At 34.3% G+C, this 21,876-nt stretch overlaps 1 protein-coding gene and 1 long non-coding RNA gene across 2 annotated transcripts in view; one reads left to right on the top strand and one right to left on the bottom strand.

The window, feature by feature from the left end:
- LOC136035399 (uncharacterized) overlaps window positions 1-21,876 on the top strand; it is a 54,835-nt gene that overhangs the window by 23,956 nt on the left and 9,003 nt on the right. Inside the window, exon 2 of the long non-coding RNA XR_010619412.1 lies at window positions 13,600-13,827. This is a non-coding gene — a long non-coding RNA (uncharacterized LOC136035399). The remainder of the gene's footprint in view (window positions 1-13,599; window positions 13,828-21,876) is intronic.
- Window positions 16,570-21,876, bottom strand: part of LOC136035398 (peroxidase-like) — a 96,331-nt gene continuing 91,024 nt past the window's right edge. Inside the window, 1 exon segment of the mRNA XM_065717180.1 lies at window positions 16,570-19,054. Within this exon segment, the coding sequence (XP_065573252.1) occupies window positions 18,853-19,054 (202 nt within the window). The 3' untranslated portion in view covers window positions 16,570-18,852.

The following is a 21,876-nucleotide window of genomic DNA, read 5'->3' as shown; positions in this document are numbered from 1 at the left end:
TAAAATTTTGATGAGGTAATTGATTTTAAAGTATTCATAACTATATTATAGGCTTCCCATTTGCAAAAGAAATAATGCCACACGGTGGTATTACTGGATTCAACCAAGTTGATTCGCTATAATTGTAATGCAATTAGGCTACGTTTGGAGATCTGTAATTGCGTATCAGCTATAATGATCGTGGATGATGAGTCATTGTTTAGATGGGGTAGAGTAGATTCCTAAAAAAGTACATTTTAATAGACGAACTGCTTACTCTTCTTGAGGCTTCAGATAAATGTTGAAAGAGGTAGGGTGGGAGTAGTAATTAATTAATTTGCTACTACATACAACTAAAATATTACATTTCCATATCTACCAGGAGAGAGGTGGAAAAGGCAAGGTAGGTTATCATCACCCTGCCAGGAAATTTCTTGGGGATGGCAAATACTGTTAGGAACATAGTTTGCAGCAATTTCAAATGGTGTTACTTTTTTTCTATTTATATGTAAGTACTTTAGTGTATTTAAACAAATGCATGTAATGTATTTATCGACAAGAAAATTTTATTGTAGAGGTTGTCTTAGAACCTCTGAAGATCTTACAGATCAAAAGTCTTACAGAACTTCCATCCATACCAACAATAATACTACTTTTCATTCAACCGAAATTCTTCAGTAGTAGTATTAACAAGGACAGTGTACCAAAATTACTATTCACCGCTTATTTTTTAAGTATATTCAAATTTTATCCAAAATTAATAATACAAATTCAAACTTAGTACGGTACTAATCGACGTACAATTATTATTTATATATTTTAAAAGCAATTAACCAGGGATTTAAGGGACCGGTACCTTCAATTATATCTTGGTTAGGCTTGTGTATGATTTGGAAATCAATCATAAATTAAATAAAAAAAGGGCTTTTCAAAAGAAAGCAGGGAAGAGATTTGAAAGCTATTTGAACAGATTATCCTTTATATGAAGGGGGCTGCCTCCTCCTTACCTCCTTACTCTTTACTGTGAATTTTAGCTCTGTTCAAATTTTCAAAGTAAATTTGCAATTGGAAAGATAACATTTTTCAAAGCACCAAAAAACTGTTGTTTCATGAGCAAGGTGTTGAGAAGGGGGCAGTCCCCCTACAGACTAATTTCTATTAGTTTTAAGTTTTAAACTTACCTCTTATTGTAGTTGAAAACCTTTTTTTTATTTGTTTAATGAAATTTCATGAAACTTTGAAGCTTTGTGAATACAATACTTTTGGTAACGCAGAAAAAACAATCAATATTTGAATGATCTCGATTTGGATTTTGATGGTTAATTTTGATTGAATTTTAATGCCAATGGATGTATCAAAAGAATTGGCTTATTATGCATATAAGTTTTATTAATTTTAGTCTCACCCATTAATAGCTACGAGCCTGAGAAAATTTGTCTGATTCTCGAAAAAGGGGTAATTTTTATCAGAAAAAAGATCGCGGATGTGTGTTTATTTGTTTCTTTGTTTTTTTTCCAGGGATGATCGTCTCGACCCAGTGGACCTAAAACTTCAACAGAAGGCTCATTACAACAGAAATGAAAATTTGGAAGGCAACTAGGCCCCCTCCCACACTACTTTTTCCCAAGATTGTCTGATTAAAAATTTTTAGACAGCTTTTTCTTCAGCATGATTGAAATACCCAATAACTATGTATTAAGAGATAAAATGGATCTCTACAGCCCCTGTGGAAAGGTTTTTATGTTATAAAATTTACCCATTGTTATATTTGCTATTGTGAAGTATGCATACATTTTTCGGGTAGAGAGGGGAGGACGAATTTTTTTCTGGGAGTATTTCGTGCAGGGGGAGTTTCTGTGGGGAGGGAATTTTTCCGTTGAGGTGGAGCCAGGTATTCTGGCGTTATTTGAAAAACGATCAGGAAATAAATTTAAATGAAACAGGTTTGTTGAATTGAAAGTAAGGAGCAACGTTAAAACTTAATACAAACATAAATTATTACGTACATTAGGGGTTGTCCCCTCCTCAACATCTCTCTTCTTACGCTAAAGTTCAAATTTTCTCCAATTCTTTAAAAACAACTCCTGAAACACAAGGTTCGTTTAATTAGAACAATTAGTAACTTTGTTTTTGATTACTGAAAAACTGTAGCGAAAAACTGTGTAAAGAAATTAATAATGAATCTAAAAAAATACACAAAACAATAGCCTACTTACAAAAACTAAGATATAAACTCCCAGCATTTAGTTCTGTTAAGCAATGCCGAAGCGTTGGACGTATATTTTGTAACGATTAGTTTTGAACTTGGTTATCAAACACCAAAATATTTAATGCCTTTAGACTCAATTGCTTATAAAAAGTAACGCATTATCAAAGTAGCTTATTCAAAGTAAAACATTAAAACTAAAATTAAGATAATCAAATACAAAATTTTAATTCAATATTTCTAATCTAATTCTGAATAACAAAATCATTCGACACCTTTATGCTTCATAACTGTAAAAAATTAAACATTTTTTAAAGTGACAACTAGATAAATACAATATATACTGAAAAAGATAAAGGATAATAATAAAAAAAAAGGCATCCGTTCGGGGAAAATACAAAAAGTTTCCAGCATTCCGTTCAGGAGAGATATTTCTGACTATAATAGCTTCATATATTAGCTCATGGGTACTCTCGCAATACAAGCAAAAGTTGACGGCATATTCTTTTTACCGAAATTTCCCTTTATTGAGTTGTTTTCCTTGGGTTTTCTATGATTATACGAACTTTCTTGTGCACCAATAACTGCACTAATTACTAATAAACAAATACATATTTAGGATCACCATAAAAAGCTGATTCTTTGATTGAATGTTATCAATAGTTAGACTCTTACACTTTCGTTGTTGACAAGGATCCTTATTTACTTACTATTCATTATTATGAAGAAATTGATTTTTTGTGTTACTCCAATCAAATCATATAGAAAAATTTGTGGAAAACTAGGAAGTGGTTACTCAGTCACAAATTAGAACTTAAATTTTCCTTATTATGGATAAAAATTTATTGGCAGACAGCCAGCAATGGGGCAACACGCATTTTCCCTTGATTTTCTCCTATTCTGCTCTTTTTCCTTTGGTCTCCTTATAATTACATTATGGCCTCAAATTTTCAGGGAGGCCATTGCCCCCCTGCCCCCTCCTGCCGGACCCCTGTCCCCTCTCCTTAACAAAATAGAAAAAGGGTTTGGAAAGGGGGTGGTTGCCCTTTGATCACTTTTGAATCTTACGACACCGGAACTTTTAATTCCCCATTGAACGAGCCTCCTCTAAAGTTTATGTGACCACCCTTCCCCCTCTGACACAGACACAGGCGTTCAGTTAGATACTAATTAGGACAGAAATCAGCTATGAAAATTGGAAACTGAACTTGGTAGTAATTATCTTGGAGAACATTTAAAAGGAGGCCAGAAATGCTACTGCAGTGGGACATCGAGTGGGACTCTTAAGCAAGCAGCAAAGGATGATATTGAACATTTAATTAGAAAGATTCAATTGTGTCAAGTTTAAAGATGGTATTTTTATACGTGAAATTATAAAGACAAAAACAAAAGTGACAGATTTCCTAAAATTTAAATTCTATACAAATGGAGCAGTTTAAAGAGCAATTGGCACACGGTAGTTACTGATGAGATTTATGTTTTGGATGCAAGGAATAAAGACCCCCTTTTGGTCACCAGTATTTAAACCAATAGTTTATTCGTGTGTTTTTCCATCATTTTATTCTTTCGTTAAGATTTCAAATGTTGTTTTTTGTTTTTTTTTTTTCGAACGGAAAACTCAGCAAAATTCAACAAACATCAGAAAACTCATTATGGCGAATTCCGGCCTTCTAGTGTCAAAACAAGAGACTTGACAATGGGAAAGTAAGTATACATGTCTCAATCTTTTCAAAAACTATAAAACTAGAAATTTTAAAACTAAAATTCATTAAAAAAAACCAATATGGTGAAAATTACATGAACTAAAATTTAAAATAGAGAAATTACTTGAACAAAAATTAAATCTGAGAAGCTAATTGAACAAAAATTGAAGAAAGCACAACTACTTGAAAAAAAGAAAAACAATGAATCATTTGAACAAAAAAGGAAAAAGAAGAAATCGTCAAAACAAGAACTGAAAGAAGAGAAGTTGCTTGAAAAAAATTAAAGATACGAAATTGTTTGATCAAAAATTGAAAATGGCAATTCGTCGAAATATAAATTTGGAATGCGCAAAACTATTTGAGTAAACCTAAAAAAATGATATTACCTGAAAGGCAAATTGAAAATGTTATGCTTGCTTGGACAAAACTGGAAATCTTTGAAAGTGATACAACAAAATTGAAAAAACAAAAACAAATAAGCTTAACATAATGTAAAAATCTTTAAGATGAGCTAGAAAAACAAAAAGTTTTGGAAATACGCCCAACTAAAATTGAAAATCTAATAACAAGTTCAAGAAGAATTGAAAATCTGTGTTTTCAATAAACAAAATTGGAATATTTCAAAACTTTACGACAAATGTTGAAATCAGAGAACTTCTTCGAAAAAAATGAAAATGTTAAAAACCTTCCATCTAAAAATAATTGGACAAAAATTTAAAATCTTGGAATTCCCTTGGCAAAAATTGAAAATCTGCGAAATCTCTACCACAAAAATTGAATGAAGTGAAGCAATCTCCAGAAAAAACTAAATTTTTGAAACTCCGTATGAAAAATTGAACAAATGAGCTTGACAAAGTCAAAATTCTTTGGAATCCACTTGACCAAAATTGAAAATTTATGAGTTTTCTCTAAATTTGAAAATCTTTGTATTTTTATGACAAGAAATCTAAAAAGGAAACTAACCCTGATATATATTGAAAATCTTTTAAGTCTTTCGAGAACGACATATATGACAAAAATTGAAAATTTTTGATAACTTTGCAATAAAAACTGAAACAAACAATACAACCTCGTTTTTGTCAAAAAGGACAATTTTTTTGTCTCTTATTTTTTTCAAAATAGCTTCGACTTTTGTCAAGGTTTTATCAATATTTGTCTTAGAGTTTGGAAAGGTTAAATGAAAATCTTTCCAAACTCTAAGAAAAATATTGATAACTGATATGCTGATATGCCACTGATATGCTGGTAGTATGCTTGGATAAGCCTGACTATCTTGCCTGGTACTCCATCCTCTGACATGGCCTTCCAGATTCCATCCCTTAGAATAGAATCAAAAGCTGCAATAATATCTATGAACAGAGATTCTTTTGGTTTTTCGTGCTTTGCCCTGTGTTCAAGGGTTTGTCTTAAGACGAATATTTAGTCGATTGTTCCCACGCCTGCGCGGAATCCTGCTTGATTGGGTCTTGTCTTCACGTTGCGTTGGATACGAAAAACGATTATGTAGCACTATGACAAATATTTTGGCAGCAGTGCATATGAGAGAGATCCTGCGATAATTGCTGCATTTTTCTTTAGCTCTTTTTTAAGACCTGAAGGATGATTGAGTCTCCGAAACCTGTGGAACCATCTCTTTTTCCCATATGCGACAGGTTAGTTTATGAAGGCTGCTAACAAGTGCTGTCCCTCCCTACTTGTAAAGTTCAACCGGAATAGCATCAGGACCAGGGGCTTTGTTGCTTTTCAGGCAATTGATTGTTTGTTGGACTTCGCTTAACGTGGAATCCCCTATCCCACTCACATGAATCATAATCAAACAAAGATGTAAGAAATCGGAAATACATCATTGTACATAAAATATGTTGAAGAGGGTGCAGCCCCCGTAAGATCTTTTTGTACAGTAAAATATAATTATACAATTCAGAACAGGTTGAAACGTGAAATCATAGGCTAAATAGACAATCTTAAACATCATAGAACAAAATTCTTATATAACGGGAATCAGGTGTTTTTATTACACATGCCAGCTGGTCCATTGCATGTGTGTTACGCTTAAGAGACCATTGAATAGGAAATGTCGTGAGAAATGATAGGGCTTTATTTTACCAATAGGATGGTACTATATGCCTACTTATAGCCACCATAGTCAGAAGTGATGAAAGCTGCAACATTTTTTTTGTGAAGTGGTACTTTATGTAGTATAGGTACTGCAGTCAAATACATCTTTCTACTTGCGCTAGGAACATACGCAGCAGCGTTACTAAACAGTATTTTGGTATTCTTCAGGACAAAACGCTTTTGCGTAGCGTTGCACCGCAGAATGGCAGTTAATGCCACTTTATGATAGTGCGACCTCTTTTGCTGTTGAAAGATCTCTGTTTAGTTTTTGTTCAAATGAGCCCTTTCTTTACTTTCTAGAACAACTGGTTCGGTGTGATTGTCAATGAGGAAAAAGAAAAAAAAGAATAATAGCTCATATATATTACCTTCCATTCGGGGAAAATGAGAAAATCTGGCCTTTTTTTCTATACTGAGGCTTGAAGCCTTCACTTTAGGGTTCTCTGAAATAATAAAGTTTCAGGGTATAATTTTACTAAGTTCATCTATTTTTTTTTATTTTTTTTTTTTTAGCTAAAACTCCTAAAAGTGACAGGAAATGCTACTTTGCTGTTCCGGTACATGCTGTTGCGCTGGTATATAACTGAAATACGGTTTGATACAATAAAAAAAAGGAAAAAAAAATATCAACACGCATTTGCGACCATCCATTCGAAAAAAATAGCATTTTTGGAGATACGAGTTTTTAACTTCAAGGTACTCTAAATGTTAAATATGATAGTTTAATTATCATAAAACTATTTTATCTGTTCCTGGGTGTATCCGACCTTACCTAGATTTAGCCAAATTCTTTCAGACGTGTAACCATTTGTAGATTTTTCAAATTTGGAGTCACCATGAAAAGCAGGTTCTTTTGATGATTTTCTGTTATTGAACTTCCTTTTCCTATATTTTCGATTACTATTTCCTCGAGCCGCTTTTAGCATACAGTTTAATACCATGCTAATGTATGATAAACCGCGAGCTGGTTAACGCCTATACGTTGTACTCCATGCTTTCCATACTAGGTCTTTCGGTTGCGACGAAAACTTGTAAATATTTAAGTTTTGACAAGATGTTAAAACAATTCTCATTTCTATGGCGAAATCCATATGAAAGAATTGTCTTTTCATTGCCTCGTGTAGAATTCAATTTAGTAGATATTTTAATCGCATACGTCTTTGGAGGTGACTTTTCTATTAGGATACAAACTTAAACATTAATATAAACAACATAGGCAGTGACCTTTATTCATAAGCCTTGACATTTGTCCATTTTATGAGGCATATTCTGTTATCGTAAAATGCAGTTCCATATTTAGAACTGAATGGGTGGAGTTCGTATTAGATAGACCGCACTGTAGGAAGCATTGCCTATCACATAATTGTATATTGTCAAGACAAGTAACCTCTTTTGACCGTTCAACGGTTGAACGGTTTCAACCGTTTTATCAAAAATGTTTCTATGCTTATACCCGATGCAGTTTCTCATGCGAAATTTACTTATAACGGAAACTATAGACATGGGTACCCATAAGCTGAATTTAAGGGCTTTCCTGGTCTAATCGGCACTTCCAATGCTGAATAATAGGAATCTCAAAAAGAAAATTTAAAAATATATAGCAGCGTCATTCATCCAGAGGGGCTGGCACCTTCCCCCCCCCCTATGGGTGCCCATGACTATAGTGTTAATGTTCCGTTGCTCAAAGACATTTAAAGGGAAAATGGGTAGCCAGGCAAAGAAGCCTTGGCTACCGTATTGAGGGAGGGGGCACCACGGCCAAGACTGTTAAAAGGGATAATGCTTTATTCACTTTCTAGTTTAACTATAATTTTTTTTTTGGAGTAGTATGGGCGAGGTTAATTTTTCCCCAGGCACCACTATCCCTAGTGGTCCTTATTTTGACTAAATCATAGTCAAAATAATAACAGTACAAAAAACTTAATTTCTACACTAAAATATGCAATAAGAAACCAGTTTGAATCGCCTTTTGCACCATTCAATTTTACTAAGCTAAAATCAAATAAATCTCAACGGGTGACTTAACTGTTAGATTAAAAATTTTAAGTATTACTATGAATAAAATATGCAGTGACCTTTATCTACAACCTTGACATTCGTCCACTTAAAAGGCATGTTCCATTACCGTACAATATAAGTCCAAATTCAAAACTGAATGGGTGGAGTACAAATTGAATAGAATTAGCTATGGATGATATTGTCAATCGTGTAATTGTTAGGGGTCAAGAGAGAAATTAAACGTTAGTTTAATTAAGTAAATTAAATAAAAAAAACAAGTTTTTTTTAACTGAAAGTAAGGAGCGACATTAAAACTTAAAACGCACAGAAATTACTTCGTATATGAAAGAGGCTGCTTCCTCATCAACGCCCCGCTCTTTACGCTAAAGTTTGACTCTTTCTCTCAATTCTTCTTTTTAAAACAGTAAAAAACTTTAGCGTAAAAAGCGGGGCGTTGATGAGGAAGCAGCCTCTTTCATATGCGAAGTAATTTCTGTGCGTTTTAAGTTTAATTTACTTTCAGTTAAAAAAAACTTGTTTTTTTTTATTTAATTTCTGAACGTTTTTGAATCAATGCATGTTTTGATTTTGGCTCTCCGCAGAGGAATAATCAAAACGAAATTTGCATTTTTTTTTTTTTTTTTTTGGCTCAATGGCTTTCTCATAATTTTGATCGAATGATTTTGAGAAAAAAAGAGCGGGGGACGAAGCCTAGTTGCCCCCCGATTTTTTGGTTAATTAAAAAGGCAACTAGAACTTTTAATTTTTTACGAATCTTTTTATTGGTAAAAGATTTACGTAACTTATAAATTAGCTTACGTAAAGAACTTTTGTATTCTCATGTTTTTATTACATATATGAGGGAATTCGCCACATCGTCAGTACCTCGCTCTTTACACTAAAGCTTAAATTTTATCCCAATTCATTAAGAATGACCCCCTGAATCACAAAAGCCGTAGAATAAGTAGTTGAAATTACTGAAAATACTTTAGCGTAAAGAGCGAGGTATTAGAAGGAGGTGAGCCCCTCATATGGGTAATAATTTCTGTTTGTTTTAAGTTTTATTGCTGTTCCTTACTTCCAGCTGAAAAAGCTTTTTCCCTTTTATTTTTTAATTGTTTTTTTTTTTTAAATAATGCTAGTAAATCCTGCTCTCCCTCCATGGAAATTTTCTTCTCCCATTACAAATTCTCGAAGGAAAGTTCCCCCAGCATATCCCCCTCTTCTCAACCCCTCCCCCAAACAAAAAAAATCCTCCTGAAAACGCCTGTATACTTCCCAATAACCATTACTATATGTAAGCACAGGTCAAAGTTTGTAACTTGTTACAAACGAAAAAAATGGCTATCTCAGAATTTTGATCCGTTGACTTTGGGAAAATAATTAGCGTGGGAGGGGGCCTAGGTGCCCTCCAATTTTTTTGGTCACTTAAAAAGGGCACTAGAACTTTTCATTTCCGTTAGAATGAGCCCTCTTGCAACATTCTAGGACAACTGGGTCGATACGATCACCCCTGGGAGAAGTGTTACGCAATAGAGTAAACTGATACGTTTTGTAAAAGTACTGTAAAAGAACTTGTTGCCCCTCCCACGGGGACTGTGGGGGAGTAAGTCGTCCCCAAAGACATAGTTATAAGGTTTTTCGACTACGCTGAATAAAATGGCTATCTCAGAATTTTGATCCGTTGACTTTGGGAAAATAATTAGCGTGGGAGGGGGCCTAGGTGCCCTCCAATTTTTTGGTCACTTAAAAAGGGCACTAGAACTTTTCATTTCCGTTAGAATGAGCCCTCTTGCAACATTCTAGGACAACTGGGTCGATACGATCACCCCTGGGAAAAAGAAAAAAAACAAAACAAAAAAACAAATAAACACGCATCCGTGATCTGCCTTCTGGCAAAAAATGCAAAATTCCACATTTTTGTAGATAGGAGCTCGAAACTTCTACAGTAGGGTTCTCTGATACGCTGAATCTGATGGTATGATTTTCGTTAAGATTCTATGACTTTTAGGGGGCGTTTCCCCCTATTTTCTAAAATAACGCAAATATTCTCAGGCTCGTAACTTTTGATGGGTAAGACTAAACTTGATGAAACTTATATATTTAAAACCAGCATTAAAATGCGATTCTTTTGATGTAGCTATTGGTATCAAAATTCCATTTTTTAGAGTTTTGGTTACTATTGAGCCGGGTCGCTCCTTACTACAGTTCGTTACCACGAACTGTTTGATAAAAAAAGGTTAATGAAATGTTAGTAAAGAGCAACACTAAAACTTTGGAATAAACATGAAATATGCTATAAATGAGCTCGGATGCCATGCCTAATTCATTCCTCTTTGCATTAAATTTTAATTTACACGTTATTGATAATGTGATCAATGTTCATAGCATGTTTAAGCCTTAGCGCCAATAGTGCAAGATTTAGGAATGCGGTGGCCCCGCCCCATATTGACCTGAAGCAACTCCTACGAAGAGGAGCACTTGGGGTATAAAATGTACTTTCTGGAGGCCCCAGCAGAAAAAAATCCGTCAGCTCCCCATATCTATGGAGCATTGTCGATACTGTTCTAATATACACGTTACATACTTGCTTCTAGTAGGTCTTCTTTTTCTCTTGTTTATAGAGCTTCCAAGCGTTGGAACGAACTTAGTAAGGATATTAAGGATAATGGTAATTTTAACCAGTTTAAATCTGATTTACGTGTGGAGTTGCTCGGTGGGTATGCTTTCAAAACAGATTAACTATATTTTCAGCGGGTTATTTTTCTATATTTTTCATTGTGTTGGTTTGGAGTTTTACATTGTGGTGTTTTGTTGTTTATTTTTATGTTGGTTTCGGTAAATGGTCTCATGCTCCATGCTACTTTTTTTTAGCATATCCTCGCAAGCTCCGCTTTTGTTGTGCTATAACTTTGACGCTTTGTAAATAGCTTTCTTACAGTTATAAATCGATTGGCTATCTAATAGCTTTCGCTCAATAGCATTATGCTCTTTACGCTAAAGTTTGACTCTTTCTCTTAACTCTACTTCTTAAAACAGTAAAAAACTTTAGCGCAAAGAGCGGGCCGTTGAGGAGGAAAAGCCCCTTTCATATACGGATTAATTTCTGTTCGTTTGAAGTTTTAATGTTGCTTCTTACTTTCATTTAAAAAAACTTGTTTTTTATTTAATTTCTGGACGTTTTTTAATTAATGCATGATCTGATCTTGGCTTTCCGCACATAAATAATTAAAACGAAATTTGCATATTGTTTTTTTTTTTTAGCTAAATGGCTTTCTCATAGCTTTAATCGGAAGATTTTGAGAAAAAAGGAGAGAGGGAGGAAGCCTAGTTGCCCTCCAATTTTTTGATTACTTAAAAAGGCAACTAGAACTTTTAATTTTTTTACAAACATTTTCATTAGTAAAAAATGTACGTAATTTACGAATTAACTTACGTAACAAACTTCTATATTCGAATGTTTTATTGCGTATATGAGGGAGTTCACCCCTCGTCGATACCTCGCTCTTTACACTAAAGCTTAAATTCTGTCCCAATTCCTTAAGAATGACCCTTGAATAACAAAGGCCGTAGAATAAATAGTTGAAATTACTAAAAATACTTTAGCGTGAAGAGCGAGGTATTACGAGGAGGTACACCCCTCATATGCGCAATAATTTCTCCTCGTTTTAAGTTTTAATGCTGCTCCTCACTTTCAGTAGAAAAAAACTTTTCATATTTATTTTTTCATTGTTTTTTTTTTTTTAAATAATGCTAGAAAATCCTGTGCTCCCTTCATGGAAATTTTCTTCCCCATGACAAATTCCTCCAAGGAAAGTTCCCCTAACATATCCCACTCTTTTCAACCCCCCCCCCAAACCAAAAATCCCCCTGAAAACGTCTGTACACTTCCAAATAACTATTACTATATAAGCACTGGTCAAAGTTTGTAACTTGTAGCCCCTCCCACGGGGACTGTGGGGGAGTAAGCCGTCCCCAAAGACATAGTTATAAGGTTTTTCGACTACGCTGAATAAAATGGCTATCTCAGAATTTTGATCCGGTAAATTTGGTAAAATAATTAGCTTGGGAGGGGGTCTAGATGCCCTCCCATTTTTTTGGTCACTGAAAAAGGGCACTAGAACATTTTCATTTCCGTTAGAATGAGCCCTCACGTAAGACTCTAGGACCATTGGGTCGATACGATCACCCCTGGGGGAAAAAAAAACAAAACAAATAAACACGCATCCGTGATCTGCCTTCTGCCAAAAAATACAAAATTCCACATTTTTGTAGATAGGAGCTTGAAACTTCTACAATAGGGTTCACGCTGAATCTGATGGTGTGGTTTTCGTTAAGATTCTATGACTTTTAGGGGATGTTTCCCCCTATTTTCTAAAATAACGCAAATTTTCTCAGGCTCGTAACTTTTGATGGGTAAGACTAAACTTGATGAAACTTATATACTTAAAATCAGCATTAAAATGCTAATCTTTTGATGTAGCTATTGGTATCAAAATTCCATTTTTTAGAGTTTTGGTTACTATTGAGCCGGGTCGCTCCTTACTACAGTTCGTTACCACGAACTGTTTGACTAAGATTACGACTGCTTGTGGCTGCGAATACTTCCGGCGGCTACTGCAACTACTTACGACTGTGAATACTTGTGACTGCGGCGGTGAATAAGTGTATTTGCTAGTTACTACTTGTGACTTTGACTATTTGCGACTATAACCACTTGTGACTACAAATACTACAGAATGCGAATACTTGTGAGGTAAAACGATTTGAGATTGCGACTGTGACTATATGCAAATACGGCTGCTTGCAACTAGGACTATTTGCAACTGTGACAGCTTGCGACTTTGACTACTAGCAACTACGACCACTTAAGCTTATGAATACTTCGAACTAAGACTACTTACGATTGTGACTGCAATACAAATGGAAACAGACTGCTATTCGATCACTTTTGACTGTGCTCACCTGGAACTGCGATTTCGACTGCTTAGAATTGCATCTACGACAACTTGCGACTATGAGTGCGACAACTCATGACTACATAAAGCATCCCCGGTTAAGGGTCTGATTATTATGACCCAGAGAACGATCCTTGAAAGTTTCAAGCGAATCACACCCAAAATCATTCAGGCCCGTTTTCAGTTGCAAAATTATCCTTCAATGATTTCCAATTCGCATGACTTACAGCCCCTGTCACACTTCCTTACCAGGGGCATATTTACTGTACCTTTCAAATATTTTGAACAAAATGGCAATCTTAAATTTTGATCAGGTGTCTTTGGAGGTCACGGGGAGAGGGAAGGGAAGCATCAAAGAGAAAGGGAGAGGGACTGGTTGACCTCCAATCACTTTGACTCTTGAAATGGGCATTAGAGCTTTCAATTGTTAACCAAATAACCCCCTCCGAAGTTCCCACAATCCCCACCTTTCATATGAAGTGGGCCTGCGAAAAATAAGTAATGCATTGAAGGCTTTTGCCTCCTTACTACAGACAAAGCTAGAGAATGGACCCTGATTAGTTTTAAGCGACCGGCTAAAGTTATTTGTTATTTGAGTCAATTGTATAGTTGAATAATGGTTGAATTTTTATTTCAGTATTCATTCAGACTTCGTCCAGTTAAGAACAGTGTTGAAAAAGGATCATATTTTGAATAGTGATTTCAGTGTTACGCAATAGAGTAAACTGATACGTTTTGTAAAAGTACTGGGTCTAATTACTCAGTGGCGAAGAAATTAAATCTTTTTTGGATACTCTTTCTGGATAATTTTAATCAGAAACGGACGAAGGCTGGCATGTCTATAAATAAGAAAGGCAATTAAAAGGTAACATATTCTAATTATCCGTCATGCCTGGAGGACACGAAATTAGAGGACTAGCGTTTGCAAAATTCAATCCCCTATCTGGAATCCAATCCCCTTGGAAATCCGGAGCTCAAAATAACCTTATTACCTTCAAGCGAGCAGTGAAGGGTCGTTACAGAAATACTGCTTAGATTTGAATATCGTGCGGTCCTCCTCTTTTCAGTCTTTTTCTTTTCTTTTCTTTTTATTTTTTTCCTTTTCTTTCTCTTCGTCACCCCCCTTTTTTCTCTTTTTTTTTCCTTTTTTGATGAATCCAATTGATTCATTGTTTCTGTTAGTTGATAGTTTAATTCCTCAGTTAAGTTTCTGCCCTAGTCAAGCACTTTTGTGCTTTCCTGGCAGATTATGTGTTTTTGTTTAAATATTATATTTATGATTGAACTGAATAAAGCACAAAAAAGAGCGTTCAAAAAAAAAGACTGAAATAGGACTAAAGGGGGTTTTTCTTCAGGGACGTAATAAAAATTTGATTTCAAAACGGAGTCCAATTTGAGGAAATATTTATTCATCTACCTAGACATTTCCATATTTCAGGATCATGTGTATGCTTAGCGTTTTTAATGAATTGATTTTATGGTATCTTTGGTAACTCTTGGTACCTCTGATAGATGGAAGCGACTACTCTGGAGAAATTGAGAAATCAATGAAAAGGGAATTTTTCACAGCAGTTTCAATATAAACAATAGAACAAAGAAAATATTCACACTGATTAATTCAAGATAAAAACAAAAGATTAAATTCAAAAAATAAGATTATTTTTACTTTCTAGGGCTACCCATTAAAAAGTATTTGCGGAAAAAACTAATTGCATATTATTATGAAAAGCAAAAAATGCCGTGAAAAAGGATTTGAATCAAATTGCCTTCGACGAAACAAAAATAACTAGAACTTTAGTGCCAATGCTCCGCGAAGGTTTGCAGCAAATATGATCCCCGAATCGCAGTTGCAGAGCAGGATATGCAACTATGTTTCACGGGTAATAAATGTGTACGCCCCCTATCACGTTGCAGATTCATTATGATTTTTGTAAGTTTTTATTTGTAAGGTCAGCGTATAGTCACAGGACTTTTTAAATAAGTTATGTGTGGAATCTTCAAACCCTGTACCCGCATTGATTTTGTTTTTACCTGTAATAAGACTATGTGCTATTTATTGCGGCTAATGAACATTAGTTAAAAAAGCTCATTGTGTAAATCTTTATTTTGTAGTGTACGGTTCTTTGTCAAATATAGAAGAGTGCATGTCTTTTTGCTAACTAATTGTGGCTTTAAAAGATTAAAATATAATTATAAATATGTAAAATTTCTGGAAAAAATACCAAAATTGTGACTTGTGTTTCGACATCAAGATTTCCGGTATTATCGGAAATTTCTGAAGAAGTATAAAAAATAAAAACTTCTGTTTCGAAATCAGGATTTTTGGTATTATTTTCTAAAAAAAAAAAAAAAAATCTGAAAAAAAAATTCTGCCTGGTTTGTTAAAGAAACAATATGAATTTCTATCAGTATTTAAAGACTACTTGATTGCTATAAAGTTAAGCTTCAAAGCAAGGGTATGTTATTTTAAAAAAAAAATGTAAAGATTTTCCAGAATAAAAATTTTAGCCTACAAAAATTCAAAGGTAAATTTTTTTTTCAAGAAAGACAATATAATATACAGTTCATAGAAGACTAAAATCTTTCAATCTATATTGGAAGAAAATCTACCTAGATAAGAAAAAAGATTACTTTTAAGATGTCAAAGAAACCGATGGGCAATGACGATTTTGGAAACTATTTCTTAGGGCACAGTTCCTTTTTGATATAGAAGAGAGAGTGTCTTCTTGCTTTCTTTTTACGGCATTACGCGTCCAAGCTATAGTAAACATCAAAAAAAAGAAGATCTGTGCTTCGAAATCATGATTTACCATATTATCTCCCAAACACTTATGAGAGATGCGGAAATTTTGCTTAGGTTTAGCTTCAAAATTTAGACGTTTTATTTAGACAAATGTAGGTGATTTTCAAAATCAAAACTTCAAAACAGGAGAAGTCACAGAGAATTTTTCTTTAAAAACAATGTCAGTTCCAGTTTTTAGAAAATCGAGACCTACACATCCGTATCGAAAGAAATTCTACCGATTCTGGAAAAAGAGTTTCCTTTAGGATATTGAAAAATTTGTCGCATCATGGCAACTTTGGCAAACATTTTTAAGAGAACGAAGCCCTTTCTTATGAGACAAAGCTCATGTTTTCTTGCTTACATTTCATATTATTATTAATTAAGATACAAGAGGCATCAAATAAAATTTTCAGAAAACAACTAAAAAAACAGAATTTCCCATTCAAAACCGTCTTTTCCAGTTTTTTCCAAGAACTCAATAAGAGATATGCAATTTTGTTCTCCAGTTCTCAAAGAGATAATATATTGTTCTAAAAAAATACGATATAAATTTGTTCTGAAAAGGTTTACTTTTTCAGCTCAAATAGTTTTGTGTTGAAGTCATGTACAACATTAGAAAAGAAAGTTTTATTTTTGCTCTGGAAAACTAATGTAAATTTTAAAAGCTTCACTGGAGATTTTTTATGCTCCTTTCACAGTTCAAATATCCAGTGTAAATTTCGAGTTTGCGAAAAAAATGCAGCGGAAGCAATATTGTTGCTCAGCTACACAAAAATGTAAATGGACGTAATTCCCATGGTACAGTGAACAAAAATAGAGGAATTTAATAAAATCAAACATTTATTCACGCCAACATGTATAACAGAAATATCAATCTAAAGTGCTAATCAAATAACTAGCTCATGAAAATAATAAAAGTCTTTACGCATAATAACACGAGAGTTCATTGTAGCAAATTGAAAAACAAACGCATATACGTGTCTGAAAAAAGCTGAGTTATTTCTACGTAATATGAAATTAAAAAAAGGACAAGTAGTCTACTCTTTTCTCTGTTTCACTTATAGCGGATGGCAAAACAAATACTCTATCAGAGTATTCTTTTTTTCAGGACCCAGCACCTATACTGTAGGATACCTGTAAAAAGTGTTGATTAAAAATAGACTCACAAATCAAACATCGGCCTTAAGGACAGGGATATACAATTTTAGTAGACTGGCATCTAAATAAAATTATAACTATACAACTAATTTGTAACCCATCCAAATGCACACTATGTTTCAGGATCAATATACAAAAAATAATCTTTTTTTTTACGGCCCCAATCAATGTTCAGCTCATAAGCATTGACAATAGCAGTAGAAAAAAAAAATTATATCTCACTAGAGTTTATGAAAATCAAAAAGCATGTAGAGTCTGAAAAAAACATTTCTAGGTGGTATATAAAAACATTTTACTAGACTCAAGGATAGTCTTTCAAATAATCTTAAAGATAATTATCCTGATAGAAATATTTGGTGGCAATGTAATTACAGCTTTTGTCCTGATGGTATCCATAATAATTTCCGTTTTGACTAATGCTTTCACTAGTGCTTCCATTCGTAAAAATTCAGACAAAAGGCCTCGTAGAGTTTCTGGGAGATCATATTGAATTTTGTTTAAAAATGATCAGGGATGAATATCGAGATAATCTTAGCTACTGGCGTCAAAGGCCCTTTATAATTAGATAGAACAGTGCAGATAACATTTTACGTGATTTTTGGCAAGATTTTAAAAAACATTTAAATATTCGAATTTGTAGGAAAAAACTCTTCATCTCACGTCCCCGAATAAACTGAGCCTGTGTCTAATTTAGAAATATTCAAGTTAGTTAATTCTATGAACTGAGATAAAATACTATTTAATGTGTTCGTCAGACCTTCCTTGTACTGGTCCCAGGCAACGGAAAGAAGATTTCTTCAAAATTAAAGTATAGACATGAGAAATTTATCGAATATTAGAATATTTGATTTAGCAATCAAAGCAAGAAAGAAGATTGTTCCGTAAGATTATCTTTTGCGGCATAATAAATAGTTAAATACACCACCCTAACCCCAAATCCCCCCTCACATTGATTATTAGCACTCGACAAGATGAAAATAAAAGCAAAGAATCCTCTTCTCTAAATCCCTTGGAGCTGAAACAAAATGAATCCTGATCCCTGGTGCTGGTTATGGAAGAAGAAGAAGAATGTGTTTCTTTCGTGAACTGAATAGTATTAAAGGACGAGAAAGAGAATTCTAGTTTCCTTGAACCTTTTCATGTTAAGTTTTCGATCAAATGTTGCATTGTGAATGGTTTTTTCAACAGAATTTCAAAAACAAGTAATGAACATAAGATAAATGTTGGTGTACCACTGTTTCCAAACACTTGCTGTGGAATAGCGCAGACATTGATCAAATCGTACGAACATATATAGTTTTCACGATCAACCCAAAAACCTTATAAAAATTTTTTAAGAATCTTTGGTTTTGGTGGATTAAAGGAAACCCATTTTCTTTCGGGGTAGTGGCAGAATTTATGAAAAATCTGAAAGATTTCAGAGATAATGGAAGCACTGGGGATGTTGGTGGGGTGAATACCTGTTTTAAACCGAAATATCCACAAATTTCAGCTCTACTTTGAGTCGTTTTCCAGCTTATGAGAAGCAAAATCACGGGCAAATTTTGTAAATAAGTATTTGATACACGTTTGCTAAAGTGACATAACGAGTACCAAACATTAGTACATAATATAATTTTTCCATCTAGAAAAACAATTTTTTGGAATTTCGAGAAGGGCTTTTCCCACCAAAATTAAGTTTCATAAAATATAAGTCTACCTGACAATTATTATATTAAATCTGTTTCTCAATTAAGGAATCAAGGATCTCGGCCATTTAGCATAATGTCAAAGCAAAGCCATCAAATATTATGGATGATTTTTGCTTTATATTAGGAATATTTAAAATATGTTTCTTAAAATAGTAACTATTTACAGGTGTGTCGTCCCGAAGTTAAAACTAGACTATTCCCCGTTCCTAATGGTTTTTGAGATTTATTGTTTATCTCCCTGATATTAATGAATAGGCTAAAATAAGGTAAATATAGAGATGTTTTGAAACTTCGCTTCTTTAGCTTCGGCGTCAGTCAGATCCGATGATAGGCTAATTTTATTTCTTGAATTAGTCGCCCTCTGTGGTCTTCTCTTGTAGTGTCTTGGTGGCTCTTCTCGCCACTTAGTAAGATCCATTGCTGGCAACACGGAACTCTTACACGAAACTCTTGGATTCCTAGAATAAGGAATTATGGTAGCAAAAAGAAAAGAAACGAGATCTACGTTGCCTGAGCAACGTGAAGTGTTGCGGCAACCTTTGTCCGGCTTCGCCGAATAAAGTGTTGCGAGAGCAACACTTTCGTTTTGTTTCCTTGCTATCGGTTAAACGCTGAATTTGTCAGCCTATCGAAGCTTTTAAAACATTATGTTCAAAGAAGAACACGATCAGTAATCACATGATCAAAGGCTATTCCTCAGCGTTGAAAAAACAACAATAACAAAAGAATATCGAAAGAAGGGACTAAATTGACTTTGCAGCCAATTGAACTTTATCCTTTTCAATAGTAGACATCGTGACGGATGAAAGCTTAGAAAAATATCTTATATAATCCAGTTCGTATTATAAAGATATCTGTAACTTTTCAGGATCAAAATACCATAAATGACATTATTAATTATGAAGAAACTACTATGACATTTTTTTTTTATCAGCTCATAACAAGCTATCGATAATACCAAAAGAAGGGACTAAATTGACTTTGCAGCCAGTTGAACGTTATCCTTATCAACCGTAGGCATTTCAACAGCCGACCCCACACGTCTCACAATTGGTATCGGCCTATTTTTGGTTTCAGTGTGTATCTTACTACTGAAGTTGTCAACCTCTTGAAATTCTCAAACTGGTATATCTCATGAAGGAATTTTTGTACCAAAAAATGAATGACATATACTTTGGTCAGCTCATCACGAGCTATAATACCAAAAGAAGGGACTAAATTGACTTTGCAGCCAGTTAAACTTTATCCTTTTCAATCGTAGACATCGTGACGGATGGAGACTTGGAACAATATCTTATATAATTTAGTTGGTATTATAAAGCTATCTGTAACTTTTCAGGATCAAAATACCATAGATGAAATTCTATTAATTATTACAAAACTGCCTCATTGTTTCACGTTATCGTTTGTAGCCGTTGCGTAAACACTTAATTCTATGTTACAGTGAGTATGGGAACATCAACTAGAAAAAGTTAAAAACCCCTCAGTGCTTTTATTGTTTTACGTTATCGTTTATACTCGTTGCGTTAACACTTAATTCTAGGTTACAGTGAGTATGGGTAGGCTACACCAACTAGCAAAAGTTAAAAACCCCTCTCCACTGAAGATGATTGTAGCCTAACAGACGGTTATTCCTTACAAGTCCCCTGCATGTCTTACCACTGGAACCAAATTGCTCTTACCATCAAATACACCGGAAACCAATAATAGGTACACCAACTAGCCAAAGTTGCAAACCCCTTATTGCCGAAGATGATTATGGTCTAACAGCCGACTGTTGCTTATAATTCCTCTACTTGTCTCACAATTGGTATCCTATTTTTGGTTTCAGTGTGTACCCTACAACTGAAGTTGTAAACCCCTTGAAACTTTCAAACTTGTATATCTCAAGGAATTTCTGTACCAAAAAATGGATGACATATACTTTGATCAGCTCATCAAGAGCTATCGATTGCCGTCGAAAAAAATTCTATCTGTCTTAGTTCAAAAGTTGATTTTTTTTTACCGTTGGCCAACTTTCTAACTTCGCCACTTAGAAAGGAGAAAAGGATAAGCTCCAATTTCTTTAGAAATGACAGAACTTGTAAAATTTAAGAGGTACATCTGATAACGTTTCTCTACCTCAATCCCAAGTCCGAAAAAAACGAAATGATGAACCCAGCCGAAATCACGAACAGAAATGGGTAGAAACAATATATGGCAGCATTTTCGGACCCGTGGGAAAATGCCGCTGTTTTGCTTTTGTCAATTTTTCTATTTATCACTCAAAGAAGATATATTGGCTGTAGAGCTGGGTAACTGCCGCATATATTTAACACTTATAGATTTCATTCCATCTTCAATTTGAAAGTGCTGCCTGCCTGCTTGCCTGCTAGAACGGAGCTTTTCACTCGAAAGCAGAAACAAGGTTTGATGAAACGAAAGCTTGGCTGCACAACTTCAGATTCTCCTGTCTGACATAGGCTATATAACTCCACTTCACTTCGCACACATAGTCTCTGGCTCGTGGACAAGCAAAAACCATCCTTTTTGGCCCCAAGCAAGAGTTCTGCGGAGCTTTCCAAAATGTAATGCCAAAGTCATCAATCCAGCCTGAGGTCCACACTTTCCGTAAAAACCACACAGTTTAGACCCTTACCAGTTTCCAGGAATAAGCCGAGATCGGTGGCATAGGAAAAAAACGGGACAAAACCAAAGGGTTGCTCTCGCAACACAATCAATATGTAGAATTCAATAGAAACATATGAAACAAAAATCCTAAGGTACAAATAGTGACAAAGCTTGACAACGAGAATAGCCCCAATAAAATGTGTACCATATTGAAACAACTGAAATAGATCTGAAATTAATTCAATGGTCAATAGTGTTTGAATTAGCTGTTTCTAGCCCTTTTTTGCAATTCTTACTGGATGCTAAAACCTGTTCTTCGAAAATTTTCATTGTACAGCTTCATTCAATAATAAACTACCGTGTGAAAAGGTCTCCCAGTAAAAACTCCACAATTTAGACTCCTTTTAGAGAATGTTCAGCCTTTTTGAAAACTTTTGTATAACTTTAAAGGGTTACGTTTTGATAAGAATCTGATTCAAAATACTTGTCCCTATTTAATTTAGGCTCACTACACAAAAAAAGTCTACATAAGAAAACTTTCTTGAGAAAACCCTCCGGTTTGAAAGATGTGGTACTTTTAGTAATCATTTGCGCATTGCTGAAGACAAACTACATTTTAAACAATATTTTATTATCATTATATTATTGAAAAACATAAAAATGCTCGAAT

This window comes from Artemia franciscana, chromosome 14 (genome assembly GCF_032884065.1).
Source record: "Artemia franciscana chromosome 14, ASM3288406v1, whole genome shotgun sequence".
Taxonomy (NCBI): Eukaryota; Metazoa; Arthropoda; class Branchiopoda; order Anostraca; family Artemiidae; genus Artemia; species Artemia franciscana.
Note: the sequence above shows the minus strand (reverse complement) of the source record. Positions and strands in the feature narration are given on the sequence as shown.